Here is a 20,057-nt window from a genome sequence, read left to right as displayed (position 1 = left end):
ACTGTACTAGGCACTGGGGATAAACAGAAATAAACTAGACACAGTTAGTAAAGCAATTTCTAAACAATAGAGGATTACACAAGAATAAAGTAGTATTATTTCAAGTTGCAGCTATCTTTCCCTCAATCAATTCAACTAAGACAGTTTTTAGGGGTATCAGATGATTTAAACTTACCATTGACTTTGAAATAGATTCCCTGTGTCCATTACATTAGAAAGTAAGCACATCACTAGTTTTAAGAAGGTCTTTTTAGAATATATAATTCTACTTTTAAAAATAGTTTTATCAAATGGGGTTTACATTCCAAATAGAAAATGAACATAGTCAGGTGAAAAAAATACATGAATCAAACTGTTAAAATAATTACTACATAACTGAACAGGGGAAAGAAAGATCACTTGTGGTTGACTCTTGGGAAAGCTTCACTTAGGAGTCATAATGTATATTGAATCTTAAAGAATAAGTATGATTCAGTAGAGAATAGAATGAAAGCTAATTTGGTGTGAGAGGGGAGCATTGGTCACAGAGGTGGGATTAAATACCAAGGTATACTTAAAGGACCTGGATAAATAGGCTTGACTGGAGTGGAAGGTTTGTATTGGTAAATAGTAAAAGATAAAGCAAAGTCTTTCAATAGAAAAGATTTTGGTTGTACCATAATAGTAATATGGTCCTAAAATCCTTAGTTCACTTGCAGTCTATTTTACTATTTCTTATTTAAAGGGGTTATGTACAGTTTGCAGTTGTATCATGATTCTAAATAAATCTTTATTTATACCCCTAAATGTGTTCTGTAGATACTGAGGCCAGAGTCTTTAGCTCTACTCAGGTTAAAATGATGTTTTGTTTTTCAGTTACTTACACGCCAAGTCAATCATCCACAGAGACCTCAAGAGTAATAGTATCCTTCTTGAATTTGTCTGCGAAGTTTGAAAACATCCTGACCTTTTCTCCTGCATTTTATCTTCACATTATGTAAAAACAGTTTTCATGCTAAGTTCAATAATACACTGTAAAGGGAATTAATAAATGGGTTTACACAAGAGTATAGTAGTACAAGGTACTACAACCTGCTTTTGGTTTTTGAACAATTGACCATTACAAAAAAACCTATCAAGTCATTATGATAGTAGGACTCTTTGCTTGCTTGTTTATGTTCTATAAGCACTACAAGATGCATAGTTTTGTAGCTATCTACTAGTTTCTTTCAGTGCTCTGACCTTGCTCAGTGGTAGTTGAGATGTAACTGAAGGCTCTACATTATATAACAATGAGGTGAGAAAAACGTAACGTTTCTTCTTCCGTAAGCCCAAATTAAGATCCTGTCTGCCAGTTGCCTTCCTTCATTCCAGTGAAGAGCCTTTACAGCTTTCCCAGCAGTGCCAGAAAGATATTTGGGCCTACATTACTAAAATCTAATGGGAAAGTTTCAATGTCTCCCATAAACTTAGGAAAACATCTCACCTCATCCTACCACATTTCAAGCACCAAATATCTTAAAAGCAGGTCACAGAGTCCAAATAACACTATTTTTAAAACATATTTATTAACTTTAAAAGGAAATATGAAGTACTATACTTCTTTAAAGAATATCATAATATATAGAATTATAGAAATTAGATCTCTTACCTAAATTTTTCATAATGGTTGCTTTGATAGGAAAATGAGATCTGTTATTTTCCTTTACTTACTACACCTCAGATATTTTTCTTCATGAAGACCTCACAGTAAAAATAGGTGATTTTGGTCTAGCCACAGTGAAATCTCGATGGAGTGGGTCCCATCAGTTTGAACAGTTGTCTGGATCCATTTTGTGGATGGTAAGAATTGAGGCTATTTCTCCATTAATTAAATTTTTGGACCCTGAGATGCTGTTGAGTTATTAGAAAGTCACTGAAGATTTCAACTATATAGTATTTTCATAGTTCTCAGTATTCACAAAAACCAATGTTGATCTTACTTTATATATAAATAGATTTTAACTTTTTTCTTTATCTTTAAAAAGAATATTATGAAACCAGTTTCAGTATATTTCAAACAAAAAGTGTATTTTATAAACACTGTTTAAATTTTATTCAGATTGTCTCTTTAAAATATTTTGTGTTCAGAATGTTCTGTGTATCCGGTTTCAAAAAAAAAAAAGTATGCAATTTAAGCAGGTGTGATCTGCAGCCATTATTAAGGTTTCAATAAAAGAATTACTCCTTTTAAGAGAGAGACTGTTTCACAATCTTATTTAAGCCTAAATTGGAAAGTTACTTTCTTTAGACTAGAAAGAACTGTATAATTATGGGCAGCCGGGAAAGGAAAGACAAAAAGAAAAATGAAAGGTAGATTTTTAACACTGTCAGTTTTGTGGGCCCTGCATAGCTCTTTCTTTCTTTCTTTATTCCTATTTCTGCTTTGCGGAAAATAAGAAAGATAAGTTATAAGAGAAGGGAACTAAAACTTCTGTGCAGTTACTTTCAGCAGGCTGTGAAAAGGGCAGCATAGGATCATTTTCTTAAGCCAGCTGTTCTCAGAAGGGTCCTTAAGACCCTGTCAGAGGTCCCCAAGGTCATCCTGTGTGAAACTAGATTTTTCTTCATATTCTTCAACACATCAGAGCAGATTGAATGCATAAGCAAATATGTGACTCTAGCTGGCTGCTGTTAAACCAGTCAAAAAGAATTGCAGGGACTTCCCTGGTGGTCCAGTGGTTAAGACTCCACGCTTCCACTGCAGGGGATACGGGATCAGTCCCTGGTCGGAGAATGAAGATCCCACATGCCACGCAGCATGGCAAAAAAAAAGAAAGAAAAAAAAAAAGAATTGCAGTACTATTCTTCTCACTAAACTTTGTTTTTGAAAATACAGTTACTTTTCATTAAAAAAAATGGGTGATCTATGTTAACATCTAATGACTGTTTTGTTATTTAAATTAATAAATATTTTAACAGTTTCTCAGTTAAGTTTTAATATGATGAATATCCACAGGTATAATCCACATAAACAGAAGCTTCTTGGGGTTGTCCATAATTTTTAAGACTGAAAAAGAGTCCTGAGACCAAAAAGTTTGAGAACATCTGCTCCAAGCTGAATACAGGGTGTCCCAAAACTCTTAGTGCAGTTTTAAGCTTTAAATAACTGAATCTGCAGTAAGACTTTGGGACACCCTGCTGGAAATAGAAAAGCTGCAAGGGCTTTCAAAGCCACATTGGCCTAAATTCCCTGAACTTATCTGTAGCAGTTCCATAAAGAGAATTCCAAGGTAGGATTCTGAATTAGTCAAGATACGCCTAGGGTTAAATTTGGCCGTGATTTCTTGTAATAATAACTGGCATTAGAGTGGCAAGGTGGGAAGGGGGCGGCATTGGACTAGGAGTCAGAAGGTCTGTACTCTCGTGCTCTGTTTGACTCTTAACTTGCACGTTCCTTGACCTCCTCCAAGTCTCTCCATCTTTAACATTGGGTTGAACTAGTGGATTTTGAATGCATTTTCTCAGGTTTAGTAATTAGAGTTAGCTATATTTTTTTCTTCAATATGTTTGTTTTAATAAATAATTATAAACAGGAAGCTAATTAATAATTGTAATCTGGATCTCAGATACCTTTAAGGCATATACCTTGTAACAAAGATAACAGTGTATCCTAAGGGGGAGAGAAATTGCAAAACCTACAATTGTAAAGAAACAATTGTTACATGTTTTAAAGGTGTGTTTATTTTAACTACTGCGGGGAAAGTTAGGCTCAGTCAAGTCTCCATATTTGTCCTTTTCCAAAAACCTTAGTTTATACAGTTTATAGACTACTATTACACATGAAGGTTTATATTTTCTTTTAATTTCTTTTTTGTTGATACCTGGGTAGATGGGTTCATCCTTTATTCCATCAAGCTGCGTTTTAAGACAAGAGATTAGTCAGTAGTGCACTTAATTGTTGAGTAAAATCCTTTTGGGTTGATATTGCCTTCAGAAACAAATATGGTATTTCCATAGACTAGGAGAGAAGAGTTTGTTCAGAACCAAAGGTTATGTAATTTGCTGAATTATTTACAAGAGTATTCTCAACCTTGCTTTATTTATATCTTAAAGAAGAAAGAAACTTCTGTGAAAATTTTTACAAATTACTAAATTAATTGAAGATAAATCATGCGTTTCTTATAAATAGATCCCATACGACATTTCATCAAACGATCTACCAACAACAGTGAGATAAAACTAAATTTTAAAAGGGTAGTTCTTACACTGTCCCTCACAGAAATTGTGTTCTGGCTTTGAAAATTATGTCTGTATCATAACCAGCCTCTTATATTCTGGCTTGTTCATTACATCACAGTTGTATGTGGTTTATTTTGCGCTGTACTACCAAGAGCAGTTATCAATAAAATATATGACAAAAGCAAATAGATAAAACCTTCTTCACTGCATGCCCCCCCCCCCGCAATCCTTTACTCTCATCTGGATCTCCCACACATCTTTCATCAGTGGTTCTCAACCTTGGTTGGACATTAAAGTCATCTGGGGAACTATAAAAACTCACAATTGAAGCTGTTCCCATCCCCAGACTCTGATGGTATATTATTGGGCTAGAATGTAGTCTGGATGTTGAGAGGTTAAAGGCTGCACAGGTGAGTCTGTTTTGCAGGTGAGGCTGGATGCTCTTACTGCCTGCCTTGAGAGATAGCCTGACCTGCCTTACACTGACCAATAACCAAGAATCCTGTCCCAGGTCTTTCATTTTTGCAGTTAGTCCTGATTTTGGTATCAAGTTAATGTTTTCACAAAGTTTTTTTAATACCCTGCAGTTTCTCTAATTTCTTCCAAATGAAACAATACAGAAGATGCAAGGTGAAAGAACTCCTTTAAGCTAAGATTTAATCAACTGTTTATTGTATTTCATGTAAACAGCTAATAAGAAATCTATCTGTAGAATACAGTGACTGAAATGTGTAAAAATGTAACAAATATGATTAGATCTGTATCTTTGCCCAAGAAGCAGCAGCCAAAAGATTCTTTATACCATCTTCTACTAAATCTACCTACTGTCTATTGCTTTTGTTAATAAAGCATCCATAGCATATTTATACCGTTTTTGGAGGCAAGAAAGGAGTTTGAGTTTATCAGTCTTGAAATTTTACCTTTATTGTCTAAGGTGCCCTGAGATAAGGAGAATCATTTGTACCAATGGGAAAACTTAAATTCTAAGGTGATTACCATAGTGGTTGTGCTACTTCCAAACATCTCATAACAACAGGTCTAGTATTTCTTTCCTGAATCAGGAATGGAAGGTAGGAACTCACTCTTGATAGGGTAAGTCATGGGAAAAATTCAAATGGCAGTGATGGTATTTTGTACAGAAAGAGGGCAGCTGATAAAATTATAAAATCTTAGTAATGTATATAGAATCTCAGCTAGTACTGCCTCTCTCAGAGTTTACAGAGCATTTTTTAAAATTTATCTTTCATAATCAGTTTTATTTCTTTGGCCATAAGAGAATTGATTACATATTACATGGGTTATTTAATGATAGAAACATTGTTCTGGGAATTATAATAGTTTGGTTTTCAGTCTTTATTCAGTTGATGTGAAGAATAAACAAGAATATTTTTCTTTTTATGTTCTACCAGGCACCAGAAGTAATCAGAATGCAAGATAAAAACCCATATAGCTTTCAGTCAGATGTATATGCATTTGGGATTGTTCTGTATGAATTGATGACCGGACAGTTACCTTATTCAAACATCAACAACAGGGACCAGGTAAATATTTACCATCTCTTGAGGTTCATTTTACTGTTTGTAGAAAGGCTCCAGTTCATTGTAGAAAAGAGGTATTGGATCCTGGGTAAGCATGAAAGATAGATCTCTTGATCTTTGTCACCAGTTTTAGAACCTTTTGTATACTGTTGGCAGTAATAATAGCATGTAAGGCCTTTCCTGGAAATACCATGCTTCAATCTTGTAGTGGAGTGAAACTCCTGATCTTCTGACTAGAAACTAGAGATGCAATAATGATTATACCTCATGCCTCTTGACCATGGCACAGTTAGAAGAATGAGCTCTGCTGCTACAGCATCTGGACTTATCCCTTTTACTCTATCACAGATTGTGCTCTCTGAGCCAGGCCCTCAGCTCTGAACTTCTTTATATCAAATCCTTTTAAAATTATTAAGATTTCTCCATACTTCTTAAATTTTTAAAACTAGGTAAATGAAAGGACTGTTACATCATGCTTTCATTTTTCTGTGGTGAGAATTCAAGTAGGAGGGAATTTTTTACTTCTCTCTTCCTAAAAGTTTCTGTTCTCTGTTCCTTACCATCCAAAGTATAGCCTCGTGCAGCTCTTTGCCTTTTCGATCCCAGCCATATTAAATTCACCTAGTCTTTTAATACTGGCCAAGAAAAATGAATTGTCTTCACTGAAATTACCTCATATACCTCAACATTTTAAAAGTGCGTGTGTGTGTGTGTGTGTGTGTGTGTGTGTGTGTAGAGAGATTGCTGCAATTACAGTTAATATAATAGAAAACAATAGTTGACCATATAAACTGTGATTAAATAATATTTATACATTATACTGTGATGTACATGTGAATCACCTGGATAATTTGTTTAAAAAATGGAGATGCTGGAGTAGATTCTGATTCAGTGGGGTGGGTCCAAGCATCTGCATTTTTAATAAGTTTGCTAGTTGTTTCTGATACATACCAAAGTTGAGAATCACCAGTGTAAAGAATCTTCAAAAGCATGAGTGTTTTATGTGTTTGATCATAACCTCCCAACCTAATGAAATGATAATTTTTAATGTATAAATATATTACTTCATTTAGTAGTGTTTTGGTCAACAGTTCAACTCTCAGTCTTTTTGGTGATACTGAAGCTTTCTGAAGATACTGAGTAGCTTTCTCACTAAGAACTTATAACTATCATGTGGTATCAGAGAAGTAATCTAAGTTGTCATATACTTTGCATATGCTTATTGAATCACCATATGGCCCTTACCCAACAGTGGTCTTGATTCTCTATTTTGAGAATTTTAAAAATGACTGCCTTTCTACGTAAGTCAGCATAAAACTAATTTTTTAAATTGCTGTTTGGTCTTTCTAACTACTTTCATAGCTTTAGAGTGTTGGATTATAGCTTTAAGTGTTAAAAAGGAATCTATGACCTGGCTTCTGATGATCTGATCTTTTAAGCCTCCATGAAACTTCGATTCAGGACGGACCAAGATAGTAGCTAAAGAACATAAAAACATTGAAACATTGCACTTAGTGTACTTGTGACAGATCCTAGATCACTGAGATGATTGATTTGACGATAGCAGTCTGAAGAGCAAGATTGTCTCTAATTTAGCAGCTTCACGTGCTCTGCCTTTTACAGTCTTATTAACTCAACCATACAGCATAATACCCCATGCCGTGTTTAATTTTCCTATGCATTCTGTTCTTCTAGAGGAATTACGAGGGAATTTTAGTTTAGTTTTAATTGATTTATCATAGAGACTACAAATAATAAAAATTTATGAACCTAAGATCTGGATGAAATCCATTTGTCAGTAAATAAGTTTATTTTAATGAAATAATAAAGTTATATTATGGAAATAAGTAGTAGTGTCTCCAAAATATGGAAAAAGCGTCCCAGAGTTCTGCACTCATCCACTTCTTGGCATTTTAGGTGCTTTGTCCTCCATGGGAGTATAATAAATGATGTGGCAAGGGCTTACTCTCCATGAGAGAAGTAAGTGAGTGACCAACAGAAGGGTAAGGCCTTTACTAGTTAATTCTTTCTGGGAGTATAGTTAGAGCCTTCTGGAATATGCCAGTCTGAAACCAAGTATTTGATGAAGAAAAAGGATATGAAAGAATTATATACTCTTCCCATCATCCCCATTCTACTTCATTACCTTCTAGTCTGCTTTCTTCAAGTGGCGCTTTCCATGGAACTCCCTCTTTTGAATCAGTAACTCTAGTCATCCTCAGTGAAGTAACCCCCAGGTACTGTTCCATCCATCTCCTTGATTTGATTTTTCTTTCTCTCATACTTTGATCTCCATGGCTCTCAGATTGGACTTCTATTTGAAAATCTAGGAATATTCTTTTTTTTCCATGGGAGATGGGACAGCTACTTCATTACCATATAATATGGTAATGACCCATGCCCCTATACTCTCACCCCCCCATAGTCTGAGGTGGCAGGTTTTGCCTGTAAATTCAAGGCAGGACTCTGGTAAAGCAGTGTGATGTAATGGCAGACCTTGGACTCATGACCTACATGACCTGGCCACTGTACCTCTCTAGGTATCTTTTCTTTTTCAATTATTAAAAATAAGAGAATGAACTAAAGAATTCCTTAACAGTTACAAAGATTGAGTTCTTTCCTAAAACAGGTTTCTTAGCCCCTTGAGGGATGACCACCTCTATGTTACTTTGCAGAGTAGCATGCCTTTTTACTTCACTTACCCTAGTGCCGAAAGTCTGAGAAATTGCTTTGTCATTTTTCCCCCTCTTTATCATTCTGTTTTGCTCTCTTTCAGTGCAGCTTCTTTACTAAATTGGGATTAATAATGTGCTCAGTTAAGCTAGGTATATTGGCTTTTTTTTTTATTGGAGCAGACGTGCTGTGTCATCTTAGAAGAAAATAGCATAACATTTATTATTTCACGTGAATTCCAGTTATCATTGCTATAGCAAACCACCAAAAACGTAGTGGCTTAGACAAATTGTAAATCTGCAATTTGAGCTTCTCTCAGTGTGGAAGGCTTATCTCTTTCATATGGTATTATTGGCTGTGGTAGATTCACTGGGTGTTAAAGGATCTACTTCCAAAATGGCTTGAAAACATACCTGAGAAGGTATGTGACCAGTTAGCCGTCAGCTGGAAGCTTAGTCTTGGCCGAGGGCCAGGGGCCTCAATTCTTCTCGACATGGGTCTTTCTGTGACGACTTTTTCACAGGAACCTTGGACTTTCTCACAGTATGGTGGCTGGGTTCTAAGCACAAGATCTCAAGGAGACAGAAAATGATAATAAGTACCAGTGTCTTATCAACATGCAAATTATTTTATTTTAATAAAAAATTTTGATATCTACTGTATGCAAAAACTGTGAGATATAGAAGGATGCAAAGGTGAATAAAACACAGGCTGTGCTCTCAGTTCTGTTGAGGCAGTGCAGGGGGTGATGTTGAGGATGAGCAGACCTGTGCTCCAGTAACACAGAGGAGTGAATGAAGGGGTAGGGATACCAGGAGTGCGGCTGTAGGTGGAGAATGAAAATAACCAGTCCCAGAATTTCAAACTGAGCTATTGATTTTGTAGTTAAGTGCTACTTGAATTTTCTATCCATGAATTACATCCAGGAAAGACCTTTCCTTTAAGCTTAAATAGTTGCAAAGAATGTAATTTCCAGTGTATTATATTGACATTTCAAAAAAAAAGCATTATATCATTCTTTTAAATGTACCAAATAAAATCTAAACGTCATACTGATTTGATTCTTACCATCATCACTTGTTTAAAAAATAAAAAACCTCGGGCTTCCCTGGTGGCGCAGTGGTCGGGAGTCCACCTGCCGATGCAGGGGACGCAGGTTCGTGCCCCGGTCTGGGAGGATCATGCGTGCCGTGGAGCGGCTGGGCCCGTGAGCCATGGCCGCTGAGCCTGCGCGTCCGGAGCCTGTGCTCCGCGGCGGAAGAGGCCGCGGCAGTGGGAGGCCCGCGTACCGCAAAATAAATAAATAAAAATAAAAAACCTCTTCATTAGTTTTTGGAATTTTACATGGCTCTTTTTTTGTCTGTAAATTATTTGTATCCTACTTCCTCCACAGAATTTTTTCCCTAATGTAACATATTTGTGTGCTCTAAACCCTTTTATTGCTCATTCAAATTATATCTCTGCAACAAAAAAAGTGCTTAAATTTAGAACTAAAAAAGTTTTTCCCAGTGACTTTAGGCTGTTAACTTTTTTAATTCCAAATTATGCTATTAATAATTATTAAATATATAACTGATGAAAATAACATGAGTTTTGATATAAAGAAACAGGTAAAATTTTATTGGAAGTGTGTTTCTTAATGAGCAACATGGGGCTTTTGTTTTCTCTTCAGTCATTTATTTGTGAAAAATATGACCTTTGCTAGAATAAGCTGGGACTTAGCGTCAGTCCTTCTAGTTTTATTTTTAAAGAAGTAAGTGCTGAGGAATATTGTTCAAATAAATAAGAATATGGGAAAGTCAGGAGTTTTGTTATAACCACATGCAGAGTTCAGCAGACCACCTTCAGGTTCAGTAATTCATTAAGTCTTATAGAACTCACTGAAAGTTGTTAATACTCACGTTATGGTTTATTAAAGCAAAAGGATACAGATTAAAATCAGCCAAGGGAAGAGGCACATAGGGCAGAATTCAGGAGAGTTTCACATAGGGAACTTCCAGTTGTCCTCTTCCCGTGGAATTGTGGCCAGTGCTCAGTTCTCCTGGCAGTCATGCGTGACAATGTGCAGGAAGTGTTGCCAACCAGGGTAATTCACTGGAGCCTTGAGTTATTGTTGGGCCTCAGTCACGTAGATAACAATTGACCACCTCTGTTGTTGACCTTAGTTTTTAGCCTCTACGGAGGTCAAGCTGATACCATATAACTTAAAGCCCCCTCTGTAGAATCACATTGATAGCATAGACTATCTGACATGACCTTAGACTCCCAGATAAACAAAGGCACTCTTAACAGGCAGGACATTCCAAGGGCTTAGGGATTACCTCCCAGGAGCCAAAGGCAAAGGCCAGCCCTCTCTTTGGGCAAGATTAGTTCTTTACCATAACCATATCACTGCTTATTTGAACTCATTTCTATAGCATACCAAAAATTATATAATAACTTGTCATTTAAAATTATTTTAACAATCAGCTGACAATTCAGTTAATTTTGCTGAAAGCAAAGAATTGGAAACCAACTGTCTTGCAAAGGGATTTGCTACCCATTCATTAGAGTCCAGTTAGACCAATATTTGGAAGCATCCCTTTGGTACCCTCAGCAGTGTTACACACTGACGCAGTGTGCACGGTAGTTAAATTCCATGTAGGTAAAAGGTGTGCCTTTTGTGAAGTGGGAGAAGGGCAGTTGTGACAGAGGAGATGGAAAGGAGGTTAAACTTTACATCTTCACTTTAGTGGTGCTTGGGCAAATCATCTTATAGTTAAGTAAGGGTTATTACAGCACCAAACAAGAAATAACATAAAATAGCATATCAGACTTGACTGTTCCTAAAATTTATCAGTTCTACCTTGTAACCTGGGATCTCTGACTGGCTCTCTCCACCTTAGCCTCTAGTCTGTCCCTATTGAACCTATTCCCTGTAAGATCAAAACCCCTCTCTCTTCCGTGACACCTAAGACTGTTAACATCTGTCTCTGCCCACTTTCAAAAGAACCACAAGTCAGAAAATTAGAAATGTAAGAAATCAGAAAAATTATAAATCTCTGTATCCAGGGAAGACAAGGCTTTTTACTTTATTAAACATTAAATTTTAGTTCCCAGTAGCTTTACCTTCCCTCTGGAGGAGGGTCTGGTTCTCAGACTTATATAACTAAATGCCCCATTAGAGTTTCCTCAACAAAAGAATTTAAAATTCAGATGCCAAAACAACTGTTAAAAAGGTTAACTATTTTGGTTGAGTAGAAGAGGCCCGATCTGTGTTTCAGAATGATTACTATCAGTGGGAAAATGGATTGGATAAGGAGAGACTGGAAGCATGCGGAGCAGTTAGGAGACCTTTGCAGTAGTCCAGGGGTCATGAAGATTTCGCCTTGCAGCACATTAAGTATTGATTCCCCACAGTCTATGGTATATAGGAATCAGAATACTAGTAGCATTGTGTTTTTTAACCTTCTATTGAAGTGTAATGTACATACAGGAAAGTACATGTCATAAGTGCACAGCTTGTTGAATTTTCAATGTTTATATATTTTTCAACTTATCTACAAGGTTATATGATTTGCCTTTTTTTTCCTCCCCAGATAATTTTTATGGTGGGACGAGGATATCTATCTCCAGATCTCAGTAAGGTACGGAGTAACTGTCCAAAAGCCATGAAGAGATTAATGGCAGAGTGCCTAAAAAAGAAAAGAGATGAGAGACCACTCTTTCCCCAAGTAAGAAAAAGCTTTATGTTACCTAGAAGGACAGACTAATATTCTGATGCAGATTTTTAAGCACTTTTTAGAGCACAGTTTGTATTTTACGGATTTGGATTCCATGTGATTATGTGCAGACTCCAGATAAGTAAACACATAAAGGTGATTTTATAAAGGTTGAACAGTGGTACACCTAAAAACTTAGGATCCCAATACAAAATATTCAGAAAGATTTTGCTTTTGTCTAGCAGTTCTCAAACTTTTTGGTCTCAGAACTGTTTTCTACACTTAAAAATTATTGAAGAACCCCAAAGACCTTCTGTTTGTGTAAGTAGTAATTCCCATTTTAGAAATTAATACTTTTTAAAATATTTATTTATAAATTTATTTAAACATAATAAAACCATTACATGTTAAATAATGTTTTATGAAAAATAATTATATTTTCCCAAACAAAAAAATTTAGAAAAAAGTGGCATTGTTTTAGACTTTTCGCAAATCTCTGCAAAAAGAAGATAGCTGGATTCTCTGCTTTGCATTCATTATGTTGCAATATCTTACATTATATAGCATCTGAAAACTCCACTTACACTTGTAAAATAATGAAAGTAAAAAAGGCAAATAATATCTTAGTGCTAGTATAAAAATAGTTTTTCTACAGACTACACTTTGTGCACTGCTACTTTTATTCTTCTTGATGGTAAAATTAAACAGGTTGCAAGCATCCCTTTAATGTTAGGTTTTTTTGAGGGGCATTTTTACCTGGGACAAAAAGAGAAGGCAACTGTTGGTACTGTCTGCCGTTCTCTGATTCTTGGAAACTTTCCATTGTTTTTTATCTTTTCAAGTTGGAAGGCTAAAGCCCTCAATTTAATAATCTTTCATAAGCCTCATGAACTGGAACTAAGTACCTGAACAGTCTTAGAAAGTTTAGCTGTAGTAGATATTGTAATATAAATTCCGTGTTTTATAATGCCTAGAAAAATCACGATAGCGCTGTATAAATCTGTCCCAATGAGTCAGTACAGTTTTCAGGTGGGAAGTGCTGACTCCCATAACTCAGCTACCATGTGGTCCTTTGTGAATGCTATCAGTCCTAGCTCAGTTTCTTAGAAGTCAGTGTTACAGGAATGTGTGAATCTTTTATCCCTATCTAAAGAATTAAAGATTGAATTTTTGCTTTTAACAAGTCTCTCAGGGGCTTGTCCCAGAGCAGGGAGGGGAGGCTGAATGGCTGCATAGGTAGTTATATGTTTTACATATTGGAATTCTACGTTACTATTCCTTTGAGGAAGAGTTGGGTTTTTTTAAACCCAGAAAACCACTGGTTTAAGACCATCAAAGTAAACGACCGGTATTGTTGGCCATTGTGAGCAGGATTCTGCACCCTGTTCTCTTTTCACATTCCAGGTGCTAGGGTTTCCTATTAAACGTGGTTGATGTACATTAATAATGCAGATTATATCCTTAGGCTCACTTTTCAAATGGTATTAAAAGGGACAAAATGGTCATATTTCTTAATATAAGTAATATTTTATTCTTTTCATGGTATCAGAAAATGAAATACATATATGAGTATTCCAGATTATTAAAAGCTGCCCCTTTTAAGTATTATTTTTAAATTTTCATTACAGGATGTCTCTTCACACCATACACAAACATAAATTTCAGATGGCTAAAGGTTTATATGTAAAAAACAAAACTATAAAATAACAAATCATTTTTATAACCTTAAGGTAGGAAAGGCTCTCCTAAGCAAGAGGCAGAATCCAGAAGTTATAAAGGAAAAGGTTAGCAGGTATGACTACATTAAACATTTTAAAATTTCTATATAGTAAAAATAATATTGAAAGGAAAACACTGAGAAAAATAATTGTAGCATGTATAATAAAGAGTGTTTATGCTATACAGAGGACTCCTACAAATCCATAAGTAAAAGGTAATCAAAGGAAAATCAACAAAGAATATGCACTGGTGATTCACAGAAGAAGTACAGATGCGGAATGAACTTAAGCACAGGATGTTAGGAATAATAACATCAGTGATAATCAGTAAAATGCAAAGTCACAATTGTGAAATACATTTTGATTTTGTCTCTGAGATTGATAGTATCCAGCATTGGGTACAATGTTGGGAAGTAAGGAAGGAATGTTGGTAAGAATGTAAATTGGTTTGACCTTTTTTGAAAGGACTTGGTAGACTCCATAAACTTAAAATACATACACCTTTTGCTCTGGTAATTCCACTCCTGAAAATCTATGCTATATGCTACAGAATCTGCCCCCACAGGTATCCGGATAAAGACTGTTAACTGTAACTGGAAAAATTAAAGACATAAAGATCAAGGTATCTCTCTGTAGATGGCTTGGATGTCAGTGAGGGAAAAAGAAAGCAATGCAGAAAAATGTGTACTGTGATACCACTTTAAATGGTGGTGAGGGAGGGGATGGGCTCTGTTTTCATATGTGCATGTTTATGCATAGGAAAGGTCCAGAAGAAAGTATAGACTCCTTAACAGTGGTTACCCCTGGAAGGTAGCATTCATACTTTCCTGTATTATTTGAATTTTTATTTGTGTGTTATGCTTATAATTTTAAAAATTTTGTAACATTGCTTCTTTGCCTTCTTATACTAATCACTCTACAGATTACAGTTTAACTTCAAAAAAATTTTTGGTAGCTGAGAAAAATAATAATAGTAGTATATAATGTGTATAATACTACTATATAGTATGTAATCATAGTAGTAGTAATAATGGCTGCTAAAGTTTTATTGAGTACTTACTATATGCCAGGCATTGTGCCAAGCCTTTTATATGTATGTTTCATGCATTATCATACTGTATGCCTTCAAGAGTCATAACCGGTTTCTTTGTACCTTAAAAATGTGCTGTATTTCTACATTTTGTGCATTGGTGTCTACTTGTAGAGTTTTCCTATCTTTTCTTTCACTTATGGGTATTCATCTGTCACTTCTCACTCCTGTGGTGCTGGCATTCTGGGTCATTGGGGCCCTGTTTTTAATTATGTGTGTGTAAGACATTTCCCATTACTAAATTTCTTTAAAGAATAAGTTGCTCTAATGGTTCTGTTTATGAAGTTATATAGTGCTTTCGTTATTTATGCTCCATCTTCTTCCCAAAAGGGACTTGTGGTCTATGAGAAATAGGTATATAATTGATTTTAAATTTTTTTTTATTTACTGTTTCAAGGCTGGCAAATGATCTAAAATTATAAAATGTAAAGAAAAGCTAACTATGGGTTACTTTTCCCATTCAGTTTATAGAGAGTAAAGCTGTAATAGTTTGGTAATTTTCTCTTCTTTTTAAGGAAAAGTATCAGTTTCTTTACTATTTTCCAGGCATTTGAGATAATAGTGAAAACAATGTATTGTAAGATTTCATATGCTTTCTTGTAGAGTATGATGGGGCTCTTAAAGATTAACACCACCTAGATTTTCATCATTCTTTCTTTTTTTCTTTTTTTAGATTCTCGCCTCTATTGAGCTGCTGGCCCGCTCATTGCCAAAAATTCACCGCAGTGCATCCGAACCCTCTTTGAATCGGGCTGGCTTCCAAACAGAGGATTTTAGTCTGTATGCTTGTGCTTCTCCAAAAACACCCATCCAAGCAGGGGGATATGGTGCGTTTCCTGTCCATTTAACAAGCTAAATGAGTGACAGAGTGTAGGACGGTAGGGACAAAGGAAAGTGAACATATGTTTGCTTACATATTTGTTAAATTGAATAGGATATTCTTTTTTTTTTAAGGTGAACAAAAGAACATGTATGTTTTTAAAGACTGGATGTAATTGTTTTGCCAATCTAAAATTCATACTTAGCATTAGAGTTTCAACATCGAAGGGTTTTTGAAGTTCTCAGACATTGCTGAAAATTCACAGTACCTTTTCCAGAGGTTTTACTTCCCGTTCCAAGTTTATTTTGTTTACTTGATTATTCTAATTATTAAACTTCAGTTAAACTTTCCTCACTCACCTTTTGCTGTTAGCTGTCCTGCGTCCATTAGGGGCTCCAAGAACAACGCTGCCACCTGTGTGTGTGATGGCAGGTGGGAAGCTGACAGTAGGTTAGGCTGTGTTAGTGAAGGTAAACTGAACAGGTCTAATTAGGAGTCACTAAAATTGAATAAGCTTATTTTTATTCTTAATATTTTTTCTTATAACTATTTCTTTTTGTTAATACAGTTTGGAAAATATAGTTGTCCTTTATTCCCTTAGAGCAGTATAAATTATGGGTACAGGTAACCAGAGATATTGCTGAGTGGCATGTTTGACATGAGTAACATGGTTTAACATTGGATTTTTAGTTAATATTTCTTTATATATTAAGGATGTCTTACACAATGCAGAAGTCGAATTTCCTTACAAATGCATTGCCTCCTCTTCCTTCCAAAAAGTTCCACAGAATTCTGTGAGAACTTGTAGGTTTGTTTTGTTCTTCTTTTAGATAACTGTGGTTGCCAAACAACCAGGTAATGGATTTTTTAAAAATTATTATTTTAGGTTATACTCACCTCTCATGATGCATATTAGCAATGACTTATCCGTGTGTCTCTGTCCTCCTTATTATGAATGTATGAATTGTTTTTTTTTTATTCCACGGTGTGTGTGTGTGTGTGTGTGTGTGTGTGTGTGTATAGTACGTTTAGCGCTTTCTAATGCTTACACTTTCTTATGTAGAAAATAACTGTAATGTGGCAGTCAGTATATTCTTACTGTGAACCAGAATCTTACCGGGAATCAAAAGTGAAAGAAGCAGCATTGCTGTCATCAAAGAAATCACCGTCTCTACTTCAGAGTCAGCCTAGGGACCAAAGCCAGCCTCTTAAATACATCTTCATTTACTCAGTTTGGAGTTGTGATGATATTAAATATAACTGACAGTTCCAGGGTTATTCAGGGGCACACAGATGGCATTTGCATAAATGCCATCCTTCTTGGAAGCCAATAAAGAAGAAAATCGGGAGGACTTTAGTGATAATTTAGTCTTGTAAGTATCACAAATAAATTTTTGAAATATTTTCTTTATTTGAGTAAGTTAGATTTCATCCAGGGAAACCACTCAGTGATAAGTTTGGCATACCTTGTGCCCCCCCATTTGGGTATCTTAAGATAAATAATGCCATTCATGTTTTTAGAAATCAATTCATGACTTTGAATGTAGGAAGAGTAGTGAAAAAGAACGTTTATTGTATTTTAAAAAATGAGAATAAGAAAGTCATAAAAGAATGTGACTTGTTCAGAAACATAAAAGTGTGTGATTTCTAAATCTTCCAGTGACGCTAAAGATGTGATTATTAGTAACTATTAGATTGGGTTTTATTTATTCACAAATTGAATAGCAAGCATGTAGCTAACAAAGTTTTTACAAATTGACTTGGTCTGTGGAATGCTCAAAGGTTTGGGCATTTTGAGGCACAAGAGTCAAAGGATCTTTTTATTGACAGAGCTCTTTCATAATTCCTCAGCATACTTTCTTCACTTTTATCTTCCTTTCTTTGTTCACTCTCTTTTTTTCCCCCCAACACTACCCACACTAAATACTACCCAGCTCCCCACATCTGCATTTGACACTTTTCCTTCCTTTCTTTACCAGTCTCCTTTGCCAGAGGGCATTTGCTAAACTCTTAGAGCTGCTCAGAAAACTCATTATACCAGGGGTCCCCAATCCCTGGGCCGCACAGCAGGAGGTGAGTGGCAGGCAATGGAGCGAAGCTTTGTCTGTATTTACAGCTGCTTCCCATCGCTCACATTACCACCTGAGCTCCACCTCCTGTCAGCATTATGGTGAATTGTATAATTATTTCATTATATATTACAATGTAATAATAATAGAAATAAAGTGCACAATAAATGTAATGTGCTTGAATCATCCTGAAACCATTCCCCCGACCCCGTCTGTGGAAAAATTGTCTTCCACGAAACCGGTCCCTGGTGCCAAAAAGGTTGGGGACCACTGCATAATACCATCCCATTGACATTTGAACATGCCTTCAAAGGACTGCATAGTAATTCTCTTCTTTCCAAATTGGGCCCACTGGAAATGTTATTGGGAGAACATTAAAAATAGAGCAGGTGAAATATATAAATAACATGGATCTGGAGAAGTAGAAAGCATTAGAATGATACATGGTAGTTTCCCTTTCTGTTGTTGCTGTTTGTCTGTTTGATACTGAGTTTTAGATGTATTCTCCTAATAAGAAAAACATTATTTTCCTAACCATGTGTAGAGTTAATCTTTTTGACTAAGGAATTGAAACAGAAGGACATTCATTATCTTGCAGCTGACGGCTTCTTTCCTAAAACCTGAAGCCTCAGATCTTTTCATTAAAGTTGATATCCTTCTTCAGAAGGCAGCCATTTTATAAAATTTGTTTTACATTTTAAAAGTTTTACCAGTCAGTGATGAGGAATGAGGTTTGTCTTCTTGGTTTTAAGTAGTTTAGGGATCACAGCATTTAACTCAAATACTTCAGGTTTGTTTGTTTTCGGATATTACAGGATTGTACCAACCATTTAAATACTAAACCAGTAGTTAAAGTCATTCTCTTTAAAATAGTGACTATTTAACACACTTGCTTATTAAATGGCCTTTCTCTCAAGTAGATCACACTCAATTTAAGGAAATGATCTGCCTTTTTTTTTTAAGTGTTATGAAAAGAGTATTTCGTGACTAAAACGTTTTGTCAGTTATAGTCTTATTTGAGAATTACTGAACATTTCTATGGTACTTTTTCTTTTACTAAATATTTCATCTCTCCTGTGATCATTTCTCTAAGAATTTTAAGAAGTCCAGTGTGTCTCTGGCAGAATGTTCCTCATCCTTTAGAAACTGCCTGAAAGGTCACCACAAAAAAAGAACGGGACTTATTCTAGTTTCAAATGACTGCCCCCTACATCTAAGACAGGGATTTATTTACGTACAAAATAACGTGTTAGATTTTTCACGGCATATTTAATCTTTAAGGAATTCTTTATCAAATTATATGTGTAACAGCCACTGAAATACATTTAATTCTAGAATTAAGGGTGATTAGTAATATCTTAAAACTAGTTAATCAAGTCCTTAGCTTTCAAATTAACAAAGCATGATATTGGAGGTGTCTGAAATCTTGGGATCTTCCCAAGTGTTCTTTGCCCCCCATTCCTTAATAAAGTCAAATGGAAAATAGAGCTTAGGTTATTCTCAGCCAAAAAGGAGGTTATTTAAAAAGTTTCATTTTGGCCTCTGCTTGATTTTTTGGTTAATAATTAAATTATTTTAAAGTCAGAATATCTAGATGTTTCACTTCAAACAACTTCACACAAGCAGAGTTGGCTCTTACCTCAAATAAAATAGGGTAGGAGTTGGGATAGTAGAGATTTCCTGATATGCAAGGAGGAATAAGCAAGAAAAAAAAATTTTTTTTTTCCAATAGCAGATCCATCTCCTGTTACCCTGTCTTTTCCTTAAATTTTCTGTGATTTCAGGGACATATGTAGAAGGAGTTTTATTTTATTGCTCTCTAAACTATGAGTCCTTTTTGTCTTTTTTTTACCCCCCTGGACCTGAAGTCTGATTATGAAAAGAACCACATTCCATTAGAAGCAGTAGACTCTGGTAGCGAGATCTTTAGTGTTTGCTTTATTGGTATTTGATTTGGAGTTTGTTGGCAAGATTTTGTGCTTTGGGGGGTTGTTTTGTGTGTTTGTATTTTTAAGGCTAATATTTAAGTTTGTAGAGAACACTGTTAAATGAAATGGAGTGTCTAATTGTAATAATGAGTAGGAAACATCTGAAGATTTTTTTAAGTTATTTTTAACATGGTATATAAGATTTGGGCTTAGAGTTTATCATTTTCTGATATTTTCTCACTTAATAGATGAATTCTAGCCATTTTTTATAAAGATTTCTGTTAAGCAAATCCTGTTTTCACATTGGCTTCCTTTAAGGA

General features: G+C 35.4%; 1 protein-coding gene across 2 annotated transcripts in view; it reads left to right on the top strand.

Moving 5' to 3' along the window:
• Positions 1-20,057, top strand: part of BRAF (B-Raf proto-oncogene, serine/threonine kinase) — a 160,418-nt gene that overhangs the window by 131,495 nt on the left and 8,866 nt on the right. For both annotated transcript variants that reach the window (XM_067747202.1, XM_067747201.1), the window contains 5 exons: positions 856-902; positions 1,703-1,821; positions 5,610-5,741; positions 11,990-12,124; positions 15,594-15,747. In XM_067747202.1, coding sequence (XP_067603303.1) covers positions 856-902; positions 1,703-1,821; positions 5,610-5,741; positions 11,990-12,124; positions 15,594-15,747 — 587 coding nt within the window. The remainder of the gene's footprint in view (positions 1-855; positions 903-1,702; positions 1,822-5,609; positions 5,742-11,989; positions 12,125-15,593; positions 15,748-20,057) is intronic.

Source organism: Pseudorca crassidens, chromosome 8 (genome assembly GCF_039906515.1).
Source record: "Pseudorca crassidens isolate mPseCra1 chromosome 8, mPseCra1.hap1, whole genome shotgun sequence".
Lineage (NCBI taxonomy): Eukaryota > Metazoa > Chordata > Mammalia > Artiodactyla > Delphinidae > Pseudorca > Pseudorca crassidens.
The sequence above is the reverse complement of the archived record's forward strand: the minus strand, read 5'-3'. Positions and strand labels throughout refer to the sequence as shown.